This window comes from Brassica napus, chromosome C7 (genome assembly GCF_020379485.1).
Source record: "Brassica napus cultivar Da-Ae chromosome C7, Da-Ae, whole genome shotgun sequence".
In the NCBI taxonomy this organism is placed as follows: Eukaryota; Viridiplantae; Streptophyta; class Magnoliopsida; order Brassicales; family Brassicaceae; genus Brassica; species Brassica napus.
Window position 1 is genome coordinate 6,650,322 of NC_063450.1, and position 21,313 is coordinate 6,671,634.

Consider the following 21,313-nt stretch of genomic DNA (forward strand, 5'->3'; position numbering starts at 1 on the left):
TAAGACTCCCTGGAGCCATCATCATTTCTGCTGGTAATGAGTAGTCAATCTCCACACTCACTGTTCTCATGTCCAGGTTATAATCTTCTTGAGCCATTGCAACAAGTTCAGCATATGTGAATCTTCATTCAATAAAAACAATCTTGCTCCTTTGAGATCATCAACCACAAAATCCCAACGGAAATCTCTCAACAACCATTCTCCATACACTGCAGTGTAACTGAAAAAATCATCTGCAAATATTCAAAATAAAACACATTAGTAAACATAGAGAAAATGAAGAAGTTCAATAAACATTGCCGCAGACGACTTAGCATTAAGTCGTCCAGAAGACTTAAAGGTAAGTCGTCTAAAGTAAGTCGTCTAAAGAGGTCACTTTTGCAATTGAAAATTAAAAGGGACGACTTAATTCTAAGTCGTCCCGGCTTTGTTTGTTAAAAAAAAAACTTCAGACGACTTATATATAAGTCGTCTACGAGAAACAGGCTAGTTTTGCATTTGACCGAATCGTGTCAGATCTTTGACTATTTCTGGACGACTTATAATTCAGTCGTCTCTGGGAAAGTTAAAATTTCAATATTTTATGAAAACTTGACGACTTACGTGTAAGTCGTCCTAGGTTAGTTTTGTAATTGAAAAATAAAACTTGAAATTTAACTTTCTTCAGACGACTTAGATGAAAGTCGTCCAGCTAAACGACTTAATTTAAGGTCGTCGAGGGATAAGCAAGTTTGACCAGAAAATTGGGAAAAATCTGGACGACTTTGCTTTCCCCGGACGACTTTAAATTAAGTCTTCTGGAGGGACGACTTTATATTAAGTCGTCTGGTTAAAGTTAAATTATGAAGTTTTATTTTTCAATTACAAAACTAACCTAGGACGACTTACACGTAAGTCGTCAAGTTTTCATAAAATATTGAAATTTTAACTTTCCCAGAGACGACTGAATTATAAGTCGTCCAGAAATAGTCAAAGATCTGACACGATTCGGTCAAATGCAAAACTAGCCCGTTTCTCGTAGACGACTTATATATAAGTCGTCTGGAGTGTTTTTTTTAACAAACAAAGCTGGACGACTTAATTTAAGTCGTCCGTTTGACCAGAAGACTCATCAGTAAGTCTTCTACATACAGATGACTTACTAGTAAGTCTTCTACGCGAACAGATCTTGAAAAAAAATTCAAATTCGTACCTTAAACTAGGTGAGATGACTTCGTTTGCATACAGGGTCTTCTCCAACCACCCAGAACCTCAAACGAAAGCAACCGTAAGTCAAAACGAAAGAAATATGGCTCTGTCAACCATAGCCCATATTTTGAATCAAAAGCTTGAGTTTTTGGATGAATATAGAGAGAAAGTGAAAGAAATGTTGTTTTTAGTTCATAACAATTGAAACAGAGAGAGTGTAAAGAGATTTACGTGCATTAAAGGGCATTTAAAGCTCCAAACAGTTCGTACAAGGTTGTTGCCACTATTCATTGCAGTGGCAATATTGTAAATACTTGAAGAATATGAGGTTGAGACAGTAAAGAAGCCATTTTCGAAAAAAAAAAAAAATGTTAATGGCATTTTCGTAGATAAAATGCAGGTGTGGGTTTTAAAATCTCAAAAAAAAAGAGTCAAAAGAAAAGGTTAGTTTTCTGTTTGATTCCAAGTTTTGAGTCACTTTTGCAAAAAGCCCAATAAACTATTAAGAAAAAAATAAATAGATATATTAGTAATGGAAATTAGTAAAATAGTTTATGAAAATGGATTTATATAAAAGGAAATTTCTTATTGTCAAATTACATGTTTTAAATATAACAAACCGCTATGTATTTTTACTTTTAAGATATTTCCTTTTTGTCTGAAAAAAAAAAGATATTTCTTTTTTGATACTAAATTTTTTTTATGATATGATTATATATAGGTACATACATATATATTAAAACGAAAATAAAAATAGTTTATAGATATTTTTGAAATATATATATATATATTTTTTCCTTTTTTATATATAAAAATAATAATTAATAAAAACTAAAATATAAATTTTGATAATGACAAATAATATTAATTCATTAAGGTTAACAGTGTAATAAACTATAGTGAAAATTAACGTAAACATGACACATAAAAAACTGACTTATCAAATAGTGTTATAGAGAGTAATAAAACTGAAGACTAAACTGTAAAATATAAAGTTTTAAGAGAAACGATTTGGGGGTCACAATTGGAGAACCACCTGTTGATCTCGTTATTTTAAGAGTGGTCCCCCTTCAAAATGAAGAGGATTGTTGAAGATGTCCTTAGGATATAGTAGACGTATATTGGAGTATATTTTAATGTATGAAGAACTTGCGTCAATCTCAAGTGACGTTTGCAACGGATTGTTCTCAACTGGTGAAGATGGTTTCGGAACCAGAGGAATGGCCAGCTTTTGCAAATTATTTGGAAGATATCAAGATCCTGAGGGAGAGCTTCACCCGATCAGAGCTCATCTATGTACCACGGACGCACAATTCAAAGGCGGATAGTCTAGCACGCAGTGCTCGAAATCAATCGTCTTTCGTCGTTCACATGGATGCAGATCACCCAGTTTGGTTCACAGAGTCAGTATGAGTCTGTATTTTGATGACAAAAAAAAAAAAAAAAAAAAAATTTAATTTTAGGGTAGACTAGACGTCTTTTGTGATCTACTAAGATTTGAGAGTACAAAAAAAAAATTTAAAATTTAATTCAGTATTTTTATGAAAAATGTGAAATCATATATTAACATTATTAGAATAATAAAGAACGGAAATTTTAAATTAATATATTTTTTTAAACAATAAACAATAAAGTATATTTTTGTTGTTTGAACCCTTCGTCATCATAAGCTGCGCTAATTATTACTTTCTCTGTATTTATATAATTGATGTTTCAAGTTTTTTTTAGACATTAAAAACAGCCATTTGCGAAAAAGACATATTAAAAAACATCTTTAATTCTTACTTTTAATTTTATCAATTCATAATTTACATTTTAATTTATACTTAGTTTCAAAGACTAGTGCATTAATTATATTCTAAAATATCAATATTTTATATGCAAATAAAAATTCAAGAACATCAATCTTTCGAAGAGAGTATTACATTTAAATTTTATTTTATATTCATTGTCTCTTTTTCTATCATTGGGTTGTTTCGTTATAAAAACAATCCCAATGGGAGGGAAGGTTTCTCCACATTAGTTTCTAAAGTTACATATATATGTGTATATATATATATATTATATTTAATTATATATATAATATATATAAATGTAATATTTAATTGTTAGTATTTATGTTTAGATATTTTCGGTGGATTTTCCGTAAATTTTAAATATTCATAATTAAATATTTATATATATATATATAACTTTAGAAACTAATATGAAGAAATCCCAATTGGAATAAATACTTTCGGTTAGATTTTTCATAACTTTTAGATACTTACAATTAAATATTAATATTTATATATACAACTTTAGAAACTAACGTGGAGAAACCCCATTGTTGTTACCCTAAGACTTGTTCAACACAACCAAAAACGGTAAGCACACGTGAAGTATACACCGGCCTACTCTTCGTGATAGAGATACAAGCCGAGACCAAATCGAGCACATGCTCTGCAAAATGCTATTTCCTCAGCTGCAGCAACTGGATCCTCGATCACATCGTCAGTGATCGTTACTGTGCCAGTGGATTCTCGGTGTGCCTGCATTACATAGAAACTTCAGCTTTTGAAAAGTGTGACACACGGAGAAAGAAAGACGCACAAAAAACCTTGGTCATGTATGTAATCAAGATTATGTATAGTCACAACACGAGACAAACAAACCGGCTTTAACATAGGATACATGACCAAGACAAAACAAACATGGACACATGAGCTAAGGAGAGGAAGTGAATGTGGAGGAGCTTCTTACCTCACCATCAGAGCCACGAATGGTAAGACGATAAACAACAGTGACATTATTCTCTGAGAAAATGACGTCACGAACCTCTCCACACCAACCTGAAGACAAAAGAGAATAGATTAGTCTTTACAGAGAAGAAATACAAGATGCAATGTTCGGTACAGACCAGGTGCGTAGAAGCTGAGCATCCGGTTTGCATGGAACCTACAAATACAAGTCCAAGAACTCAGATCAAGAAGCAACAACAACGATTTAAGTTAGTTGAGGGATCAAAATCTAGTACCAAGGGATAAAGCCAGAAGAAGCTGCGCTGGATCCAGGATCGTGGCTCTTGACGATGTTATCAGGGATCTTCTTGTTGAGATCTCGAAGTATCTCAATCAGAGGACGAGTGATGGAGGAAGAGGACGAGAAATTGTCCAAATGCACTACATAGTTCGAGTTAGGAACCGATTTTTTCTTCCCGGCGTCTCCTAATCCACCGCTTCTGCATCTGACTCCTCGCCACGCCGTTAACGTTTCCTGCCAAATCCTTCATCCGATCGTCGACAGATGAAGAAATCACAGGCGGAGTCGTCGAGAGGAGATAGAGAGATGCGGTGATTTCGACGAAATGGAGCAAGGGAGAGAGACACGGGTTTGCTTCCGTGGAGAGAGAGAAACACACGAGAACAACCATAAGACAACACGTGTCTCAGAGGACCCGTTTCTTATTTCCCGTAATTAAGATATTGTTTCCTCGTAATTATGCTAATTTTCTTTTTTTTTAATCCAATTAACACTAAGAGACGGGAGTTGCATACCCCGTTAATGATGCTCTAAGTTACTTCTCTTGTATTCACAAATCACAAGTTAACCAAAAAGTAATACTACTAGTAATTTGCAATGATTGCACCATTGGACTATGACTAAAGTTCGTAGAATTAGGGCTGTTCAATATGGCAAAACCGAACCGTACCGAACCGAACCAAACCGTACCGAACCGAACCAAACCGAAATAGATAATATGGTTTGGATTTGGTATATACCATACAAACCGAATGGATATGATTTTTAAAAAACCATAGGATTTGGATATGGTTCGGTATATAACCGATAAAACCGAAATAACCGAATAAAAACCGATCAAAAAATAGTAACATGTAAATATGTATATATTTTATAACAACGTATGAAAATCATAAGTTACTTTTTTGCTAATAACTATTACCATATTTTTTACAGTAATAAAATAGTCCTGATTTGTAAAACACTTGAACTATAATTAAATAACAATTCATCGCAAACATGCTTCTTATTTCTTAGTCTTCTTTTGATCTTTTTGCTTTAATTTAGCATTGACTAAATTGAAATAAAGATTATAAATTTGATGATAACAATTAGTGGAAATTCTTCACAATTTTTTTTATCTATAAATGAATAGAGTTTCGTGTTTAATAGAAGAAACATGACTTTGATGAACGCTAAATATGAAAGAATATAATAACTTATTTTTGTGTTTCGTGCTTCTGTTTTATTTTTTATTTTTGTTATCAAAATTTTGAGCTTTGATTTTAATTATAGATTGATTATTTATTAGATGATAGAAACATTTTCTATTTTTGTTTTTTATTTAAACTTATAATATTTTTTAATAAATGAATGTGTTGACAACAAGACTCTAAAATTCATATAATATGATCCCAAAATAAAGAATTATGTTTTTTGGTGTAAAACCGAATAAACCAAAAACCGACGGTATATAAACCGAACCGAACCGAAGTAAATATGGATTTAGAAGAGTAGTTATATTTTACTAACCGAAATACCAAAAAATCGAAAAAACCGAACCGAAACCGAACCGATATCCGGATTGAACACCCCTAGTCGAAATGGAAACACACACGGTTTTTTTTTTTTTTGATTCTAAACTTCTAATCGGTTAGACAGGTTAATTCATTCGTGTTATCTATTTGATAACCAATATATACCAAGCTTAAGTTTCTTAGTATTTTGGAGTCTTGGACTATATATCATAGTAATGAATCTTAATTCCGTAGTAGCGCATGAAGGACCATATCTCGGAACTAAATGTTCACTTTGATAAGAATTTAAGATTAATATATGTAAATATTTTTAGCTTTTAAATTAATTAAAGATCTTTGATAAAAAAATTATGATATTTTATTAATTTATAGAGTTATTAATTTATAAAAGTTTTATTTTTAGATTTTTTTTTCTATTTTTCTATTTATTTATAAATAAAAAAATATTTTATTTTACGTATATACATTAGTTAAATTTTAGATATTCGACTTTCATATTGTTTTGTTATATTATTTGGTATATAATTTTATGTTTTATAGAATTTAAATGTGGTTTTCGATATAATTTTACTAAATATTATCAAAATATATTGAAATGTTAAGAAAGTAGAGGTATTTTCATTGTGAATATAAAACCAATAATATAATGCTTAGTTTGTATTTATATAAAATGTATATATATATGTATTATTAATTTATGATTTTAATGGGACCATATATCTACAAAAAAAAAAATTCTAAACATTATTATCTAGTTATTTTATCGATTTGTATCATATTTTCAACTGGTCCAACTCGGGATCGAGCAAATTTATTAATTTATAGTGTTTATTAATTTATCGACCCCCTCTATTCTAAAATGTATATAGTTTTAGTTAAAACACACAAATATTAAAAAATTGCTAATTTTTATAAAGTATCATTTAAACAATAAATTCAACCAACTATAAAAAAAACTAATATTATTTAATTGTGTACACAATATCCAATAAATGAAAAATTATATATTACTATACGAAAACTACTTATATTGCGGAACACATTTTTTTTTTCTAAAACTATCTATAATATGAAATAGAAAGAATATGTATCACGATGAGACATATAATTTAACTGTTGCTTTGTATTAGCTTACGTGAGCAATCCTCCTTTATACATACCACTAAACCGAACCCTTAAGAAGAAAACATGGAGTCTACATCACTGAGATCTCAAATCCAATAGGCTTTTAAATTCTTCAAACATAATATCAATTGCACACATCTATCATCTTGACCAAACTGCCCATTTTCATTTTGATCCGGAGAGAGAGAGAAAAGGAGAATGAACCAAGTTGATAGTACTAAATATATATACATATTTTTTTTTAATTTTGTACGTATATTTGATCATATATGTTCCATTCATATGGCATAGGCACTGACATTTGCAGTTATGTGTGTCTGAAGAGTTGCTTATCTGTGATGTATATATTGCTTTTCTATATACAAGTGAATTTTTTCTGCGGATCCGAGAAGATCTTTAAATGCTTTTTGGGGATTCAAAGTACGTTATTTCTATAAAAAGCAAAGATGTGAGGCTTGTGTAACATCATGGACTGTGATTCCCTTTTTGTGAAATTCTCCCTAAAAGACTTGTATGGATCAGTTAGGTCCTTTCCCCTTTTCTGTTAGCTGAAATGTTGTCATGCTCCAAAATATAAACTTTATATCCGTTATGTGAATAAATCGGTGAACTATAATACATTATGAAAAATCAGTCAAATATAAAACTACTTTACAAATTTCTCGTTTGCCATTTTGCTTTCAGAACGTTGGTCTTTGACCCAGAACTAGTTCTAAACATAAGCAATTGAAACGTGGTCTAAAGCCCCAAAAATTTAACATACGTAACTATAGTCCCCTGAATAGTTAAAGGCCAGAAAATTATTAAAATTCTTTGACAAAAAAAGAATAGAAAGGTTGTTATATGTTCGAAATAAAATTTGTGAAAACTAATGAAAACATTTTCGGAAACATAAAAGTGCTAACTAAATATTACGTATGGCATATAATTATTTTTATGATTGCGTGCCTTAGACTACCCAGAGATGTTGAAATTTTGATTTCAACTGTTTAATACTTTACAATAAGGTTGTTGAAATATGGTGCTTTATCTTAGATAGATTTAACATGGTTGTAAAGTTTCTAACATGTTGATAAAAAAATTTGTGGGCCAGCACAGCCACGTGGCGAAAATTTGTTGGGTATAAATATTGGCCAGTCATGTGTTTTCATTGGTTGTGTAGATTTTTTTATTTTTATTTCCAGTCAATAATTCAAACTCATTTATCATATAATAATTTTTTTAAAAGAATAAAATCTATATCAAAATTCATGATTTTTATGATCTATAAATAGAGACTTTTTTTGTCATCAACTTATAAATAAAGACTATTCTCATTTCATTTGAATATAAAAATGTTTTTTTTTTCATTACAATCAACTATTTCAATATTTTTAAAAAAAAAATTCTTAAATGTATCCCTATAATAATTCTTTTAACATCCAAAATTCTTCTAATTTTCTGTTTAACCACCAAAATTTTCTAATTTTCTATTTAACTAGTTTTTAAGTTAATTACAATCAAATTATTAATATGTAGTTATTATATTGTAAAAGATAAATATATGAATTAAAAATAGTGGGTAAGGTGTTGAATTTTTTAAAACAAATCATTGTAGAGGTTAAAAATGAAGTAAGTGTTGTATAAACTAGATGGAAGAGAGAGAATGTGACCTTGATTGTTAAAAAAAAAGGAAGCTGTTGAAAATGAAATAGGTGTTGAAACCATTGTACATGGTTTTAGATGGACTCCGCTTCTGTTAAACGATTAAGGACTTTAAAAAAAAAATTATTAACCTAGAAATATCGCAAACCTATGAAAGGCCTCGACTAATCCATAAGGAAATTTATTGTTTACGGTTGGCCACATATATTTAGTTTCGTGGGATTGTTTCGAATCCATATTGTTTAGCTTTCCAAAGTCCGCCTATCAACAAACCATCTATATGTGATTTAAAAAAAATTGTGGTCCAAAACACACAATTTTCATAAAGAATTTTTTTCACCGTTTTATAATAATTTGCGTATTTACGATTAAAATTTAGGTATTTTTTTGTTGTTTTATTGAGGATTGGATTCAAACGGGGCAGAATCTGGCATTTTAAAACAGAAAACATTTTGTTTTCTTCTTTGTTTTGAATTTCTTTTACCAAAACGCTATTATTAAATAATAAAAATTAATCCACCTAGATCAAATATACAAAAAAAAAAATTGGTATGAGTGGTCTATTAAACTCAAACTCGAGGAAAATCCAAAGTAGGATATGCCCAAGAAGGTTAATCGACAAATCGAAAGAAGAGGGAACTAAACACCAATTTGAGGAGAGTGGAGCAATTTGAGATGATAGCCAAAACTGCGATATTTGAGAAGCTCGACCTAAACTTTTTCACCAAGAACTTGCAATTCTATTCCAGCTGGTGGAGTCAATTAGGAGAAACGTGATTTAAATGTTGGCAATGCAGACAATTTCCACATTGAAAAAAAAAACTTAATTCATACACTAAGAACAATAATCTTGAATCACAGATCCCAACTCAAAATATGATCCACTGTAATCAAAAATTGTTTCTTGCCCTTTTGAACTAAAATGTCCTAACTAATTATTGTTATTCTGGAGCGTCTATGCCTAGCGCGAAAATCTCAGTCAAATTCAAATAACCAAGACAGGAACATATTCATATATGACATGGGCCATCTACCTAGTCTACATAATATACACATTCTAATGTTGACGAGAAAAATGTGTATAAACGTTCAATCTAATCAAATAAGTAGTAAAGAATCAATGATAGATCGGCACAAGATGAAGTAATACTTATACCATAAAAGTTTTATTCATTTAAGTTTCAAAAAAAAAAAAAAAAAAAAATCTTAAAGCGAGATTGATACACATCAGTTCATCATCAAATTTAACTATATCATATAACAGTATGCATTATTGGAGACTGATCAGTCTCTTCCACCGGTTGCTCTAAACCATCCCTTGAACATAGCGAACCCCCTCTTTGGTTTCATCTTCTTCACCGAAGAAACCCTTTCCAAAACCTTCTCTTTCTCCTTCATCTCCTCCTCAACGCTTGACATCACACGTGTAAGCAGAGGAGAGCTCGCGAACGTGACCAGTCTCCTCTTTTCAAACTCCTCCATCGTTACAATCTCTTCTTCAACATCTTTGGACGTCCTCGTTTGATGATGTTCCACGAACTTGAGTTCCTCGATCTCTGGATTCTCTAGGAGACTTGACCTTATCATGTTGAGTCGTTGAATTTCTTTCCTCTCATGTTCGAGTTCTTGTGTTAGGGTTTGAATCCGGTTGGAGAGGATGGTGTTTTGTTGTAGGATTCTTGTAAGAGTATGTTTCGTCTGCTCGAGCTCGAGTTTTAGCGACCGTAATCTTGGTTGAGGACAAGGCGTTGACTTTGTTCGAATCTGTAACGATTAAAATATATGTTGTAATGTAAAAAGTGAAAATATATTCCGAAAATAGAAATTTCTTAAAGCAGTAATCTTCGTGATTATATGAACATGAACATACATGAGTTACCTCTCTAAACCTAGTTGCATAGACCTCTCCGGCTAAAACTTTCTCTCCGAACAAAGCCACAGCTTCTTTCACGGATCCAAACGGTGGTCTCGTGTCTATCTCCGCACGACCACCTAAGACGGTTCTACAACCATTTTCTCTCTCCATAATTACACGAGAATGACACACAATTAGTGAAAACATTGCTTTTAATTTTGGGTTTATATAGTAATGTAGATAGGGTGTTAGATTCTTGGCGTTCACTACACTTGAATTTAGGTTAATGGGAATTGAAATGATGTGATTTTTATTTGGTTAGGTCTAATAGTCGTTAGCTAAATGTGACGGTCTTGATAACAACACCTCTCCTCTCATTCCTAACCAATAATTAAAAATGTATTGGACTTTTTGCCCAAAATAAAAAAAGGTATTGGGGTTTAAAATTAAATTGGGTTTAGTTTTAGGCCCATTGAATCAAAATGGTAAATATTAAATTGGTCGGAACAAACACGTCGGCGATTTCATGAAATGTGTCGGATTGTTCGTACTCACTTTTCAAAGGAGACACACTGAACATGAGAAATTGAAGAATCATCATCTTTCAATTATATTTATTAATTTTATTAATTTTTTTTTTTTTATTTTTTTGATAACTCTTGTATCTGGTCAGCCACATTCCCAACTATCCCCCCGAAAGGGGTCCAGCGCCCCAACGGAAGGGATGTTAAATCCGTTGTGGCCAAGGCTCGAACCCGGGTGGCGGGCAGTACAGCTGTACCTCCTTTACCACCAAGCTACGAGCGCTTGGTTATTTTATTAATATCAATAAACTAACAATGTATATTATATGTCATTTTAATTTTAATAAATTTAAAAACTCAAAAACTAGATTCATCGCATATTTGCCCTCATTAAAGGATCAATAGATAACTTTTAAAATACTTAATTATTTATAAATTTGATTTTTAGTTAAAATTATTTTAGTTTTGTATTTGGTAAGAAAACATTTACAATTAATTTTGATGAAATAAAATAAATATGAAATTTATTAAATTATTAAGTTGATATGAAAAGATTATATTTACAATTATGATATTTTTAAATTTCATTATTTTTATATACACTTTACGGCATGTAGCTAAAAAATTATTATTCTATTTTAAAAATTTTGCTAACTTGTTTTGTCAATTATCAACGTCCTAGGAATAGGTTTAGGCAGTGTTTTGTCGTTTTAGATTTTTCTTGTTCTCTGTTTTTAAGATGTACTTTTTTCTTCTATTGATTAGTTATGTATTATATATATACCGGTCGGCAACCACTGTCAGAGAAGGATTTCATAGCCACTATCGGTCGGGCTTTACTTCTTTTCTATGCATTTTTCTAATGCATGTCTTTTGACTCTCATTTCTCACCTTTCAGTTAAACTTTTAGATATTGAACTTCATATTTCTTTGTTGGTGGTTAGGATTTGTCAGTGGAGGTTTGTTTCGGCAGCGCGACGATCTTGAATTACCTTCCTCTGGTGTGGTTTCCTATCCTAGAGTGTCATTCGGTTTTGTTTGGGTCCTTGCATCTTCGCTTTGTTAACCTTCAATTTCGTCGTTGACTTCTCCTCTCAGATCTAGTCGGTTGTCTGTTGTCTGTTGTTAATTTTTGTGTGAGCCCTACATGGTTAGATGGTGTGATGTTCCTTGCCTACGCTTACAACGAGATAGTTCTTGATTTGTTCCTCTATCGGCTTTTGTGAAAAATTTATCCGATTCGTTTTCAAGGAATAGGAACCTTGACTCTTAGGGCATCTCCAACCCAACACCATTTTTTCCTCTAAAATGGAGTAAAAGTAAGTATGAAGTTAAAAAATACTCCAACTCTATTCCATTTCTCACTTTATAATGAGATTTACTCCATAAATGGAGTAATCTATTTTTTTTTGTGTTCATTACTCCATTATGGAGTGGGAAATGAAGTAGGGTTGAAGCATTTTATTTTATACTTACTTTTACTCTATTTTGGAGAAAAATAAAGTTTTACATGAGATGCTCTTATGCATCTTGCCGTTGGAGATTGATAGATAAAAGTTATGTCCTTCTTCTCTCTAGGCTTTTGTGCATGTGGCTCGTTGATATGTTTTCCCGAGCAATATATGGAGGTGCGTTTTGTAAATTTATGAGAATTTATGAGAATTTATGAGAATTATTTGAGAGATTTTGGCGAAGAACTAAGAGAGATATGTGAGGGAATCCAAGAGAGAGAGACAAAATATTTGAGGAACATTTTTCCTCAGATTGATTTAGTGTATACAATAGTTACCTAAATAGATCTAGCAAGGAGAATAAGACAATGAGAATGAATAAACAAATGGAGATGAATAGACTAATGAAGACCAGATCTGGGGAAGTCACTTTCGGATAGTGACAACTCTCTTCTCTCTTCCTTCCTTAGCATATCATGTGACTTTGGCTTGTTTCCACACTCCAACAGCTCTATCCAGTTGCCTCCACTTGTTTAAATTCGTCCAAGATTTCAGGCAAGATATTTAAATCAGTCTCACACCTTTCATTGCTTCATTTTTCCTGTCCATGATCTCCTGTCCATGATTTCTTGTCCATGATTTCATGTCCATGATCTCCTGTCCATGATCAATCAGGTTCTTCATGTCTTTACTCTTGCTCTTTATTCTCTTCATGTCAACACTCCCCCTCAAGCTTGACCATAGGGACTTGGTCAAGCTTGGAAACTATGAAGCATTCCCTCATTAAAACCTTTACTTGGAAAAACCACTTGAGATAAAAACGAAGCAAAGGAAAAAGAGTAGAACACTTCATGGCAAGAGGATCAGTGACAAGAGAGGTCTATGAGTCCAAGCTTAGGATGAATGAACTCACAAACCTTGCTGCTAACTGCCTTGGTGAATATGTCAGCTAGTTGATCTTCACTTCTTGTGTAGCATGGAAGAATCACTTGTTGTTCCACTGCCTGTCTCACCTTGTGGCAGTTCACTTCTATGTGTTTTGTCCTCTCATGAAAGACTGAGTTGGATGCAATGTGTATTGCTGCCTGGTTGTCACAATGCATAGTCATTGGTGTGTTGATCTCAATACTCAAGTCCCTTAGCAGTCCCTTGATCCATATAAGCTCACTTGTTGATATGTACTCTGCTTCAGCACTTGAGCAAGACACCACCTTCTGCTTCCTGCTCTTCCATGTGACCAGGTTTCCTCCAATGAAGGTGCAGTAGCCTGTAGTTGATCTCCTATCAACTCTGTCTCCAGCCCAATCAGCATCACAATATCCAACAACTTCAGTACTCTTGTTACATGCCATCCATACTCCTTGGCCAGGCGCCTCTCTTAGGTACCTTAAGATCCTCTCCACCATATTCCAATGATGCACCTTAGGAGCTCCCATGTGTTGACTCACTTGATTCACAGCAAAGCACACATCTGGTCTGGTGATGGTTAGATAGATGAGCTTGCCCACCATTCTTTTATACTTCTTGATATCTCCAAATGGTGTAGACTCATACTCCCCCTCTCTCAGCACCTTGTATCCTTCTTCTAATGGAGTCTTGGCCTTTTTACTCCCAAGGTTTTCTGCCTCATTTAAAATATCAAGTGTGTACTTCCTTTGAGATAAGAATAACCCCTCTTTAGAGCGGCATATCTCAATCCCAAGGAAGTACTTCAACTCTCCCAAATCTTTGATATCAAAGGCATTTTTAAGAAAGGTTTTAGTTGAGAGAATACCTTCATTGTTGCTACCAGTGATGATAATGTCATCCACATAGACTAAGATGACCACAATACCTTGCTTACTAGTTAATGTGAAGAGGGTGTGATCAGCTTATGACTTTACAAAGCCTCTTCCATTGAGGGTGGTGCTCAACTTATGGTACCAAGCCCTTGGAGATTGCTTCAAGCTATAAATTGCCTTCTTTAATTTGAGAACATTTCCTGGCTTCACCATGTTCTCAAGACCATGAGGTGGTCTCATGTAGACTTCATCCTCCAATTTTCCTTGAAGAAAGGCATTCTCCATATCCATCTGCCATAAATCCCACTCAAGGTTGACAGCAAGAGACGAGAATCCTTATAGTGTGAAGCTTGGCCGCTGGTGCAAAAGTGTCTAGATAATCTTCACCATATACTTGAGTATATCCCCTTGCAACCAGTCTTGTCTTCTTTCTTTTTGGTTTTCCATTGGCTCCATACTTGATAGTGTAGAGAAGCCGGCTTGTCACTGCCTTCTTTCCTTTTGGAAGTTCAGTCTCAAACCATGTATCATTCTTGATCATGGCTCCCATCTCATCTCCAACAGATTCTCTCCACTCCTTGTGTTGCATAGCTTCTTCATATGTTCTTGGAATGTATTCCTGATCCAATTCACTGATGAAGACTTGATGCTCTTCTGGATATTTAGCAAGGGAGCATACGAAGACTTGATGCTCTTCTGGATATTTAGCAAGGGAGCATACTGCACTTATTGGGTGAGCTACAACTTCAGCATTGAAGTAAACTCTTGTGTTGATCCAGTGTGAAGGTTTCCTGATCCTTGTACTCCTTCTCAAAGGTTGTATCTGCTCAGGTTCTGCTTCATTTCTTTCACTTGGCGCCTCTACTTGAGTCTCAACATCTGATTCTGATGGCATCTCATCTTGATCATGAGCTACTGAGTTCTCTTCAGGTTGAGCTTGTGTAGACTGCTCAACATTTCTACTGCCCCCTCATGATCAAGATGGGTGTTCTAAACACTATCAGTTGCAGTAGATGGTACATTTTCAGGGAGATGTTCCACCCTTGGTAGAGAAGGCATATTGATTCCCAAGCTCTCCATTACTCTCCTAAGGTTGTTTGCTCTATCTGAAGCTGATTGAGAAAGATCTTTGAGCTCATCCCAACTCTTTCCATCATAATAGCCTCTGGATTCTACAAACTTCATATCCCTTGATATCAAGACTCTCCTAGTCTCTGGAACAAAGCATTTGTAGCCCTTTTGGTGAGGAGAATAGCCAATAAACACTGCCCTGGTGCTTCTATGCGCCAGCTTATCTCTTTGTTCTCCTGGAATCAAGACAAAACACAAGCACCCAAACACACGTATATGCTCTATGGATGGTTTAATTTTGTTCAGTACCTGATATGGAGATTGATCTTGAAGGATCCTGGTAGGTATCCTATTGATCAAGTAGCAGGCAGTAAGGACAACATCTCCCCAATAGCTTTTGGGCATGCTTGTATGGAACATCATGCTCCTTGCAACCTCCATGAGATGTCTATTTTTCTTCTCAGCTACTTCATTTTGTTGTGGGGTGTATGGACAGCTAGTTTGATGAATCATCTCATATTTGGCCAAATGTTGTTTAAAAGCATTGCTTGTGTATTCTCCTCCAATATATGATCTCAAATTTTTTATCTTGGCATTGAAATGGTTAGATACATAATTTTGAAAATTTATGAAAGCTTCTAAGACCCTATCTTTAGATTGCATTAGTGTGATCCAAGTATATTTTGATTTTTCATCTATAAAAGTCACAAAATACTTATGATGCTCTCTAGATAAACATGAGGCAGTCCATACATCAGAGTGAATCAGGTTAAAGCAATTTTCATAAATAGTACTTGATCTAGAGAAAACAGATTTACAATGTTTTCCTAAGATACAAGCCTCACAATCACTCTTAAAGGAAATACTAGGCAACATGATGTTTAAAGCTCTACAATGGGGATGTCCTAATCTAGCATGCCACAATACATATTTAGGGAAATAAGAAATGGAATTTAAAGCATGGGATAAATCGGCAGCAAGCTTAGTATTTTCAAGCAAGTACAAGTCTCCCTTGGTGACACCGTTGCCAAGCAACCTACTAGTTTCAATATCCTGAAAGTAGACATCATTAGAAGTGAAAGTAACACTGCAATTCAAGTCATTAGTAGCTCTTTTAACTGATAACAAGTTTGAGGTGAAGCTAGGCATATAGAAAGCTTTAGAATCTTTGTTAAACAACCTAAGATCACCTACTCCTTTAATTGGTACTCTTTCACCATTAGCTATTGTAACATCTCCTAAGGCAGAGATAATGTTTTTAATCAATTTTAAATCACTTATCATGTGGTGACTAGCTCTTGAATCTATAACTAAAGGTTTTGCCAAATTACATTTAGTTATCCCATTCAAGGAAGTTCCACAAGCAATAGCATGTAAAGAGGTACCAAGTAAGTTACCAGAGTTACCCTTAAGGAGTTTGATGAGAGCCTCAATATCAGATCTCCTGATGGTCTCATCTTGAGTGTTCCTTAAGGCTGAGCCACTCCTGAAAGCTCCCCCTTTGTTCTCATAAGCTTCATTGGTCTGGCGCATGCTGCCTTGTATAGATGGCTCATCAATATCACCAGAGAAGTTTGTTTTGGCATCATTGTAACCTGTCCTGAACTTCTGTGGCTTGAGATGGGGGTGGTGTATGCAGCACTTGTCCTTTCCATGGTTTTTCTTCTTGCAATGATCACAAATCCACACCTTCTTGTCTTCAGCTTTTTAAGAGCTTTTGTTTGCTGCTCCATCAGCTTGGTTTGCAAGCACCAGATCTTTCTTTCCTCCTCCAAAGAGACCAACTGAGCCTTGCTCCTTGTGAATCTCAGAGCATACCTCATCTTGAGAAGGTAGCTCATTATTACTTAGGATGTGCTTGATGAGGTCACCATAGCTTGGATGTAGGGTAAGCAGCAAAGCAAATACCTTGTCTTTCTCTCTCCTTTGATTAAGCACATCAGGATCAATAGTTGTTGGCCTGAGTATCTCAAGTTCAGCCCACAAGGATCTGAACTTCTCAAAATGTTTATCAAAATTATTGTCCTCTTGACTAAGAGTATTGATAACTCTCTTGACTTCAAAGACTCTACTGATGTTGGAATTGTTTCCATACACCTTCTGAAGTGTATCCCATAGCTCCTTGGAAGTTTCACAATAGGGGTAACCTTCCTGAAGTGAGGGGTCAAGACTGTGCTGAAGAATGGACAACACCAACTGGTCCTCTTGACATTTCTTCTTGGCGCCAACATCAGCAAGAACAACCTCTTTGCCATCCTCTCCTAGGATAATCTTCTTTTGTGGTCTGCCTTCTTCAACAATCTCCCAAAGCCTTCTGCCTCCAAGAGCTGTCTTAGCAAGCCTTGTCCAATGTAGATAGTTAGCTCCTTTAATAGTAACTGGAATCACCACCATTCTTGAGTTTTCTCCTAAATCCATCAAGAATCACAAGAACATAACTGGAAAAATTCAAGAACACTTCAAGAATAGAGGAGAGAGACTGGTGTGAATGATAAGAGATTTTAAAGAGAAAAAGAGAAATAAAATCAGAGTAATTTGCGGAAGTGATTTAGGTTTCAAGAGCTTGTAGCTCTGATACCATGTAAATTTATGAGAATTAATGAGAATTTATGAGAATTATTTGAGAGATTTTGGTGAAGAACTAAGAGAGATATGTGAGGGAATCCAAGAGAGAGAGACAATAATATTTGAGGAACATTTTTCCCTAGATTGATTTAGTGTATACAATAGTTACATAAATAGATCTAGCAAGGAGAATAAGATAATGAGAATGAATAAACAAATGGAGATGAATAAACTAATGAAGACCAGATATAGGGAAGTCACTTTCGGATAGTGACAACTCTCTTCTCTTTTCTTTCCCTAGCATATCATGTGACTTTGGCTTGTTTCCACACTCCAACAACTCTATCCAGTTGCCTCCACTTGTTTAAATTCGTCCAAGACTTCAGGCAAGATATTTAAATCAGTCTCACACCTTTCCTTGCTTCAGTTTTCCTGTCCATGATTTCCTGTCCATGATCAATTAGGTTCTTCGTGTCTTTACTCTTGCTCTTTATTCTCTTTATGTCAACAGGTTTGCTCTCTAATAAAGTCTGGTTATTGATGTGCGCTTATTTTATTAGTGTTTTTAGTGATTCTCTTCGCTTGGATATTAATTGTTTGATTTAGGTGTTTTTATTTGAACTGAAAACTTCAGTTGTAATGTTTTTTTTTTGTTTTTGTCTCCGGAAAATGTTATATTTCTGCCGGCTACTAGTTCAGAAGGAGGTTATCTCATGTCCGTTTAGGAAGAAATACAACATTCTCTGGAAACAAAAACAATGAAACTTTTAGTTTGAAAAAGGTGTTTTTACCGTCTATTGATAAATTAAATCGATTATATGAAAATACAAATTATGTTATATTTTTTTTTAACTAAGCTATATCTGTTATAAAAGTAATGGAAAAGTCTATCTTTATTCATAACATAGAGGTTCCTTATATAAGAGATTACACCGTCATAGATAAATGGAAAGATTACAAATCATAATCTCTTGGTTATGAGTCATCCACAATCTGGTTCATAACACTCCCCCTTGGATGCCATAACCATTTAGAGCTTCTAATGTGCTTAAATGTTGCCTCATTAAAACATTACCAGGAAAACCCAATTGGGACAAAACTATGGTGAAGGAAAAATAGTACAACACACATTACTCCCCCTGATTTGGACATTACTGAAGGTCTCTTGGACCTCTCCAATTTTCTGCAATCCGTGGGTGATGAAGATCTTGGGCAGAATATGCTTTGTCCTCGAACATGATAGTTGGTTCTTCTTTACCATTGGCCATGCCACAATCTGATCGAACATATTGAGTCATCGACCTCAAATACACACACACGAAATCTTGGATGATGTTGTTGTGATATGCATGTACCACCATGTGTAAAATATAACATGTTTGAAAACAAATCAATAAAACCAAATAACCTCTCTTTGGGCTGGTTAGTATAAAATAAACCAAAATCAAAGGCTTCTTCATCGTCCTTCTTATGGACCAATCAGATCAGTGTCTAAAACAAGACTTCTGCATCGTCCATCTCAGGACTAAATGGACTTCTTTATCGTCCACCTTTGGACTGAATGGATCTGTGTCCAAAACAAGTGATCTCACGCCCATGTACTAGATAATGGGTGAGACTGGTCCATATTAAATCTCTTGAGTACCCTTTTCTGTATATACTATTTGATGCAAAAGGATTTCATTGCTAATGTACTCAAGTTGTAATCCCAAACAAAACTTTGTTTTCCAAGATCTTTCATCTCAAACTCTTTCTTGAGATATTCAACTGTTTGGAAAATTGTATCTAGAGGTTCCTAGGATATTCAGATCATATACTTTGATGATTATCAATATTGTTCTCGAGAACTTGCTGTACTTTCAGCTCAATACCCTCTAGTACTTTCATTATCCAGTGGACCATATAAATATGCAGTCACTACATCAACTTGCTGCAAGTCTAATTTTCTCTCTTATATAGCCAGACTTATGAGAAATCTAAAAGTAGTTGCATCCACCACATGAGAGTATGTCTCCTCATAATCTATCACTGGTCTTTGTGAGAATCCTTGTGCAACATCAGCTTTATATCTCACGATTTCTATTCCTCACAAGACCCACTTATATCCACTGGTTTTAACATCATAAGGCGTCTTAATCATATGGCCAAATACGTCTTTCTTCTTTAAACTATTTAACCCCACGTTTCCATTCAATCAAATATGTTCTACGAGTGCGCACTCTTATATTGATGTGGGTTCATGATCCTCGCTTATATTAATAAATTCAAGTGCTACCTTGTATGCAAATAAATCATCTTATGTCGACATTCCTTATTGGTTCCATTATGTTCCAGACATGATATAATCGATTGAGATTCATTATTATCAGGACCTTTAATACTTTGCATTATGTTCCATTATTGTTTGGTACCTGTACCTTAGAGCCGGCCGGCTTATCTCCATGTCTGGGATGGTTTCCTTAGTAACCTCGGATTTTGATTTTGATTATCATTCTCTGCACCTTTCTTTTGTTTCCGAGGATTCTTATCTTTTGGAACCTATTGGTCTACCACGTTTCATACGTTGTCTAGACTCTGTAGCAACTTGACTGTGTCTCTTCTTGGACATCAAATTCGTTGGTGCTTTACAAGCTGGTTTATATATGACTTAGTCATTCTTTTTCGGGTCAGCAAATGTGTCTGGCATTTGATTAGCTAGCTTTGTAAATGTATAATCTTTGGACGTCTATTTCACATTCTTTAGTCCGAGGATCTTGCCAAGACATTGATGGTTGATTTCATTCTATTTCCTTTACCATTCTTTTACCAGCTTTATTATTTTTTTCTTCTCCTGGTCTTAAAATATAATCACCCATAGTTGGCTCAAAGTACTTTATTATTGTGGGAGAATCATATCCAACATATATCTCCATCTTCCTTTTGAGGTTCCATCTTAGTTCTCTATGGTGGAGCAATCAGTACATAGACAGCACATCCAAATTTCTTATGATGGGGGTATGTCTGGCTCTTGACCCGTTAATAATTGTGATAGGGGATATCTATGCTCACTAAATGGCCTGATGCGTATTAACTTAGGTGCATGTAAATTTCGTGTGGCTCAAGCTGTGAATGGGAGTTTTGACCTCATAAGTTATGGTCTATCAATCAGCTATTTGCGTTTTAAAAGTTTCGGCCAAGCCGTTCTTGGTATGGACATGTATCACAGAATTGTCCACACTTACCCCCATGGACATACCATAATCATTTAAACGCTTGGGACATGTATTCAACAGTATTATCTAGACATATAGTCTTTATTTATGAAAAAGAGACTCGTAGCCGTTTTACTGGTGATGGCCTAATGAGTTTCCCTTGTGTACATGCTACACACGTGAGATTTTTTGGGATAACTCTTCTTATCTTTTAATGTGTGCCTTTTGAATATGAATTTCGCATCATGTTTGGACCAGGATGGTCAATTCGATCGTGTCATAAAGTGTATATTTTCGCAGGCTTTTAGCCTCTATCATACTAATCTATGCATAGTCTAGGTCAGTAGAGAATGCAGGTATAGTCTTTAGGATTTATTATG

General features: G+C 34.3%; 2 protein-coding genes across 3 annotated transcripts; both read right to left on the reverse strand.

Moving 5' to 3' along the window:
- Positions 1-3,395: 3,395 nt before the first annotated feature.
- On the reverse strand, positions 3,396-4,590 carry LOC125590015 (DNA repair RAD52-like protein 2, chloroplastic). The gene is made up of 4 exons (XM_048762844.1): positions 4,205-4,590; positions 4,088-4,125; positions 3,931-4,019; positions 3,396-3,719 (listed from the first exon to the last, which is right to left on the reverse strand). Exons 2-4 carry the CDS (start codon positions 4,107-4,109, stop codon positions 3,582-3,584), a joined length of 249 nt encoding a protein of 82 aa, XP_048618801.1. The 5' UTR covers positions 4,110-4,125; positions 4,205-4,590; the 3' UTR covers positions 3,396-3,581.
- Positions 4,591-9,651: 5,061 nt separating this feature from the next.
- LOC125590278 (WEB family protein At2g17940-like) lies at positions 9,652-10,986 on the reverse strand. 2 transcript variants are annotated; one of them, XM_048763721.1, is made up of 2 exons: positions 10,366-10,986; positions 9,652-10,259 (listed from the first exon to the last, which is right to left on the reverse strand). In XM_048763721.1, exons 1-2 carry the CDS (start codon positions 10,555-10,557, stop codon positions 9,780-9,782), a joined length of 672 nt encoding a protein of 223 aa, XP_048619678.1. In that variant the 5' UTR covers positions 10,558-10,986; the 3' UTR covers positions 9,652-9,779. The 2 variants fall into 2 exon arrangements, with proteins under 2 accessions (XP_048619678.1, XP_048619679.1); XM_048763722.1 differs by having other exon boundaries at positions 10,375-10,980.
- Between the last annotated feature and the right edge of the window lie 10,327 nt (positions 10,987-21,313).

What these genes read in the sequence shown, in the direction of transcription:
- LOC125590015 (XM_048762844.1), bottom strand. Translation starts at nt 4,109, where the DNA reads ATGCTCAGCTTCTACGCACCTG. An exon ending in GCTCAGCTTCTACGCACCTG is followed by an intron (nt 4,020 to 4,087) that starts GTCTGTACCGAA and finishes TTTTGTCTTCAG; the next exon opens with GTTGGTGTGGAGAGGTTCGT. An exon ending in TTCGTGGCTCTGATGGTGAG is followed by an intron (nt 3,720 to 3,930) that starts GTAAGAAGCTCC and finishes TATGTAATGCAG; the next exon opens with GCACACCGAGAATCCACTGG.
- LOC125590278 (XM_048763721.1), bottom strand. Translation starts at nt 10,557, where the DNA reads ATGTTTTCACTAATTGTGTGTCATTCTCGTGTAATTATGGAGAGAGAA. An exon ending in GGTTTAGAGAGGTAACTCAT is followed by an intron (nt 10,260 to 10,365) that starts GTATGTTCATGT and finishes TAATCGTTACAG; the next exon opens with ATTCGAACAAAGTCAACGCC.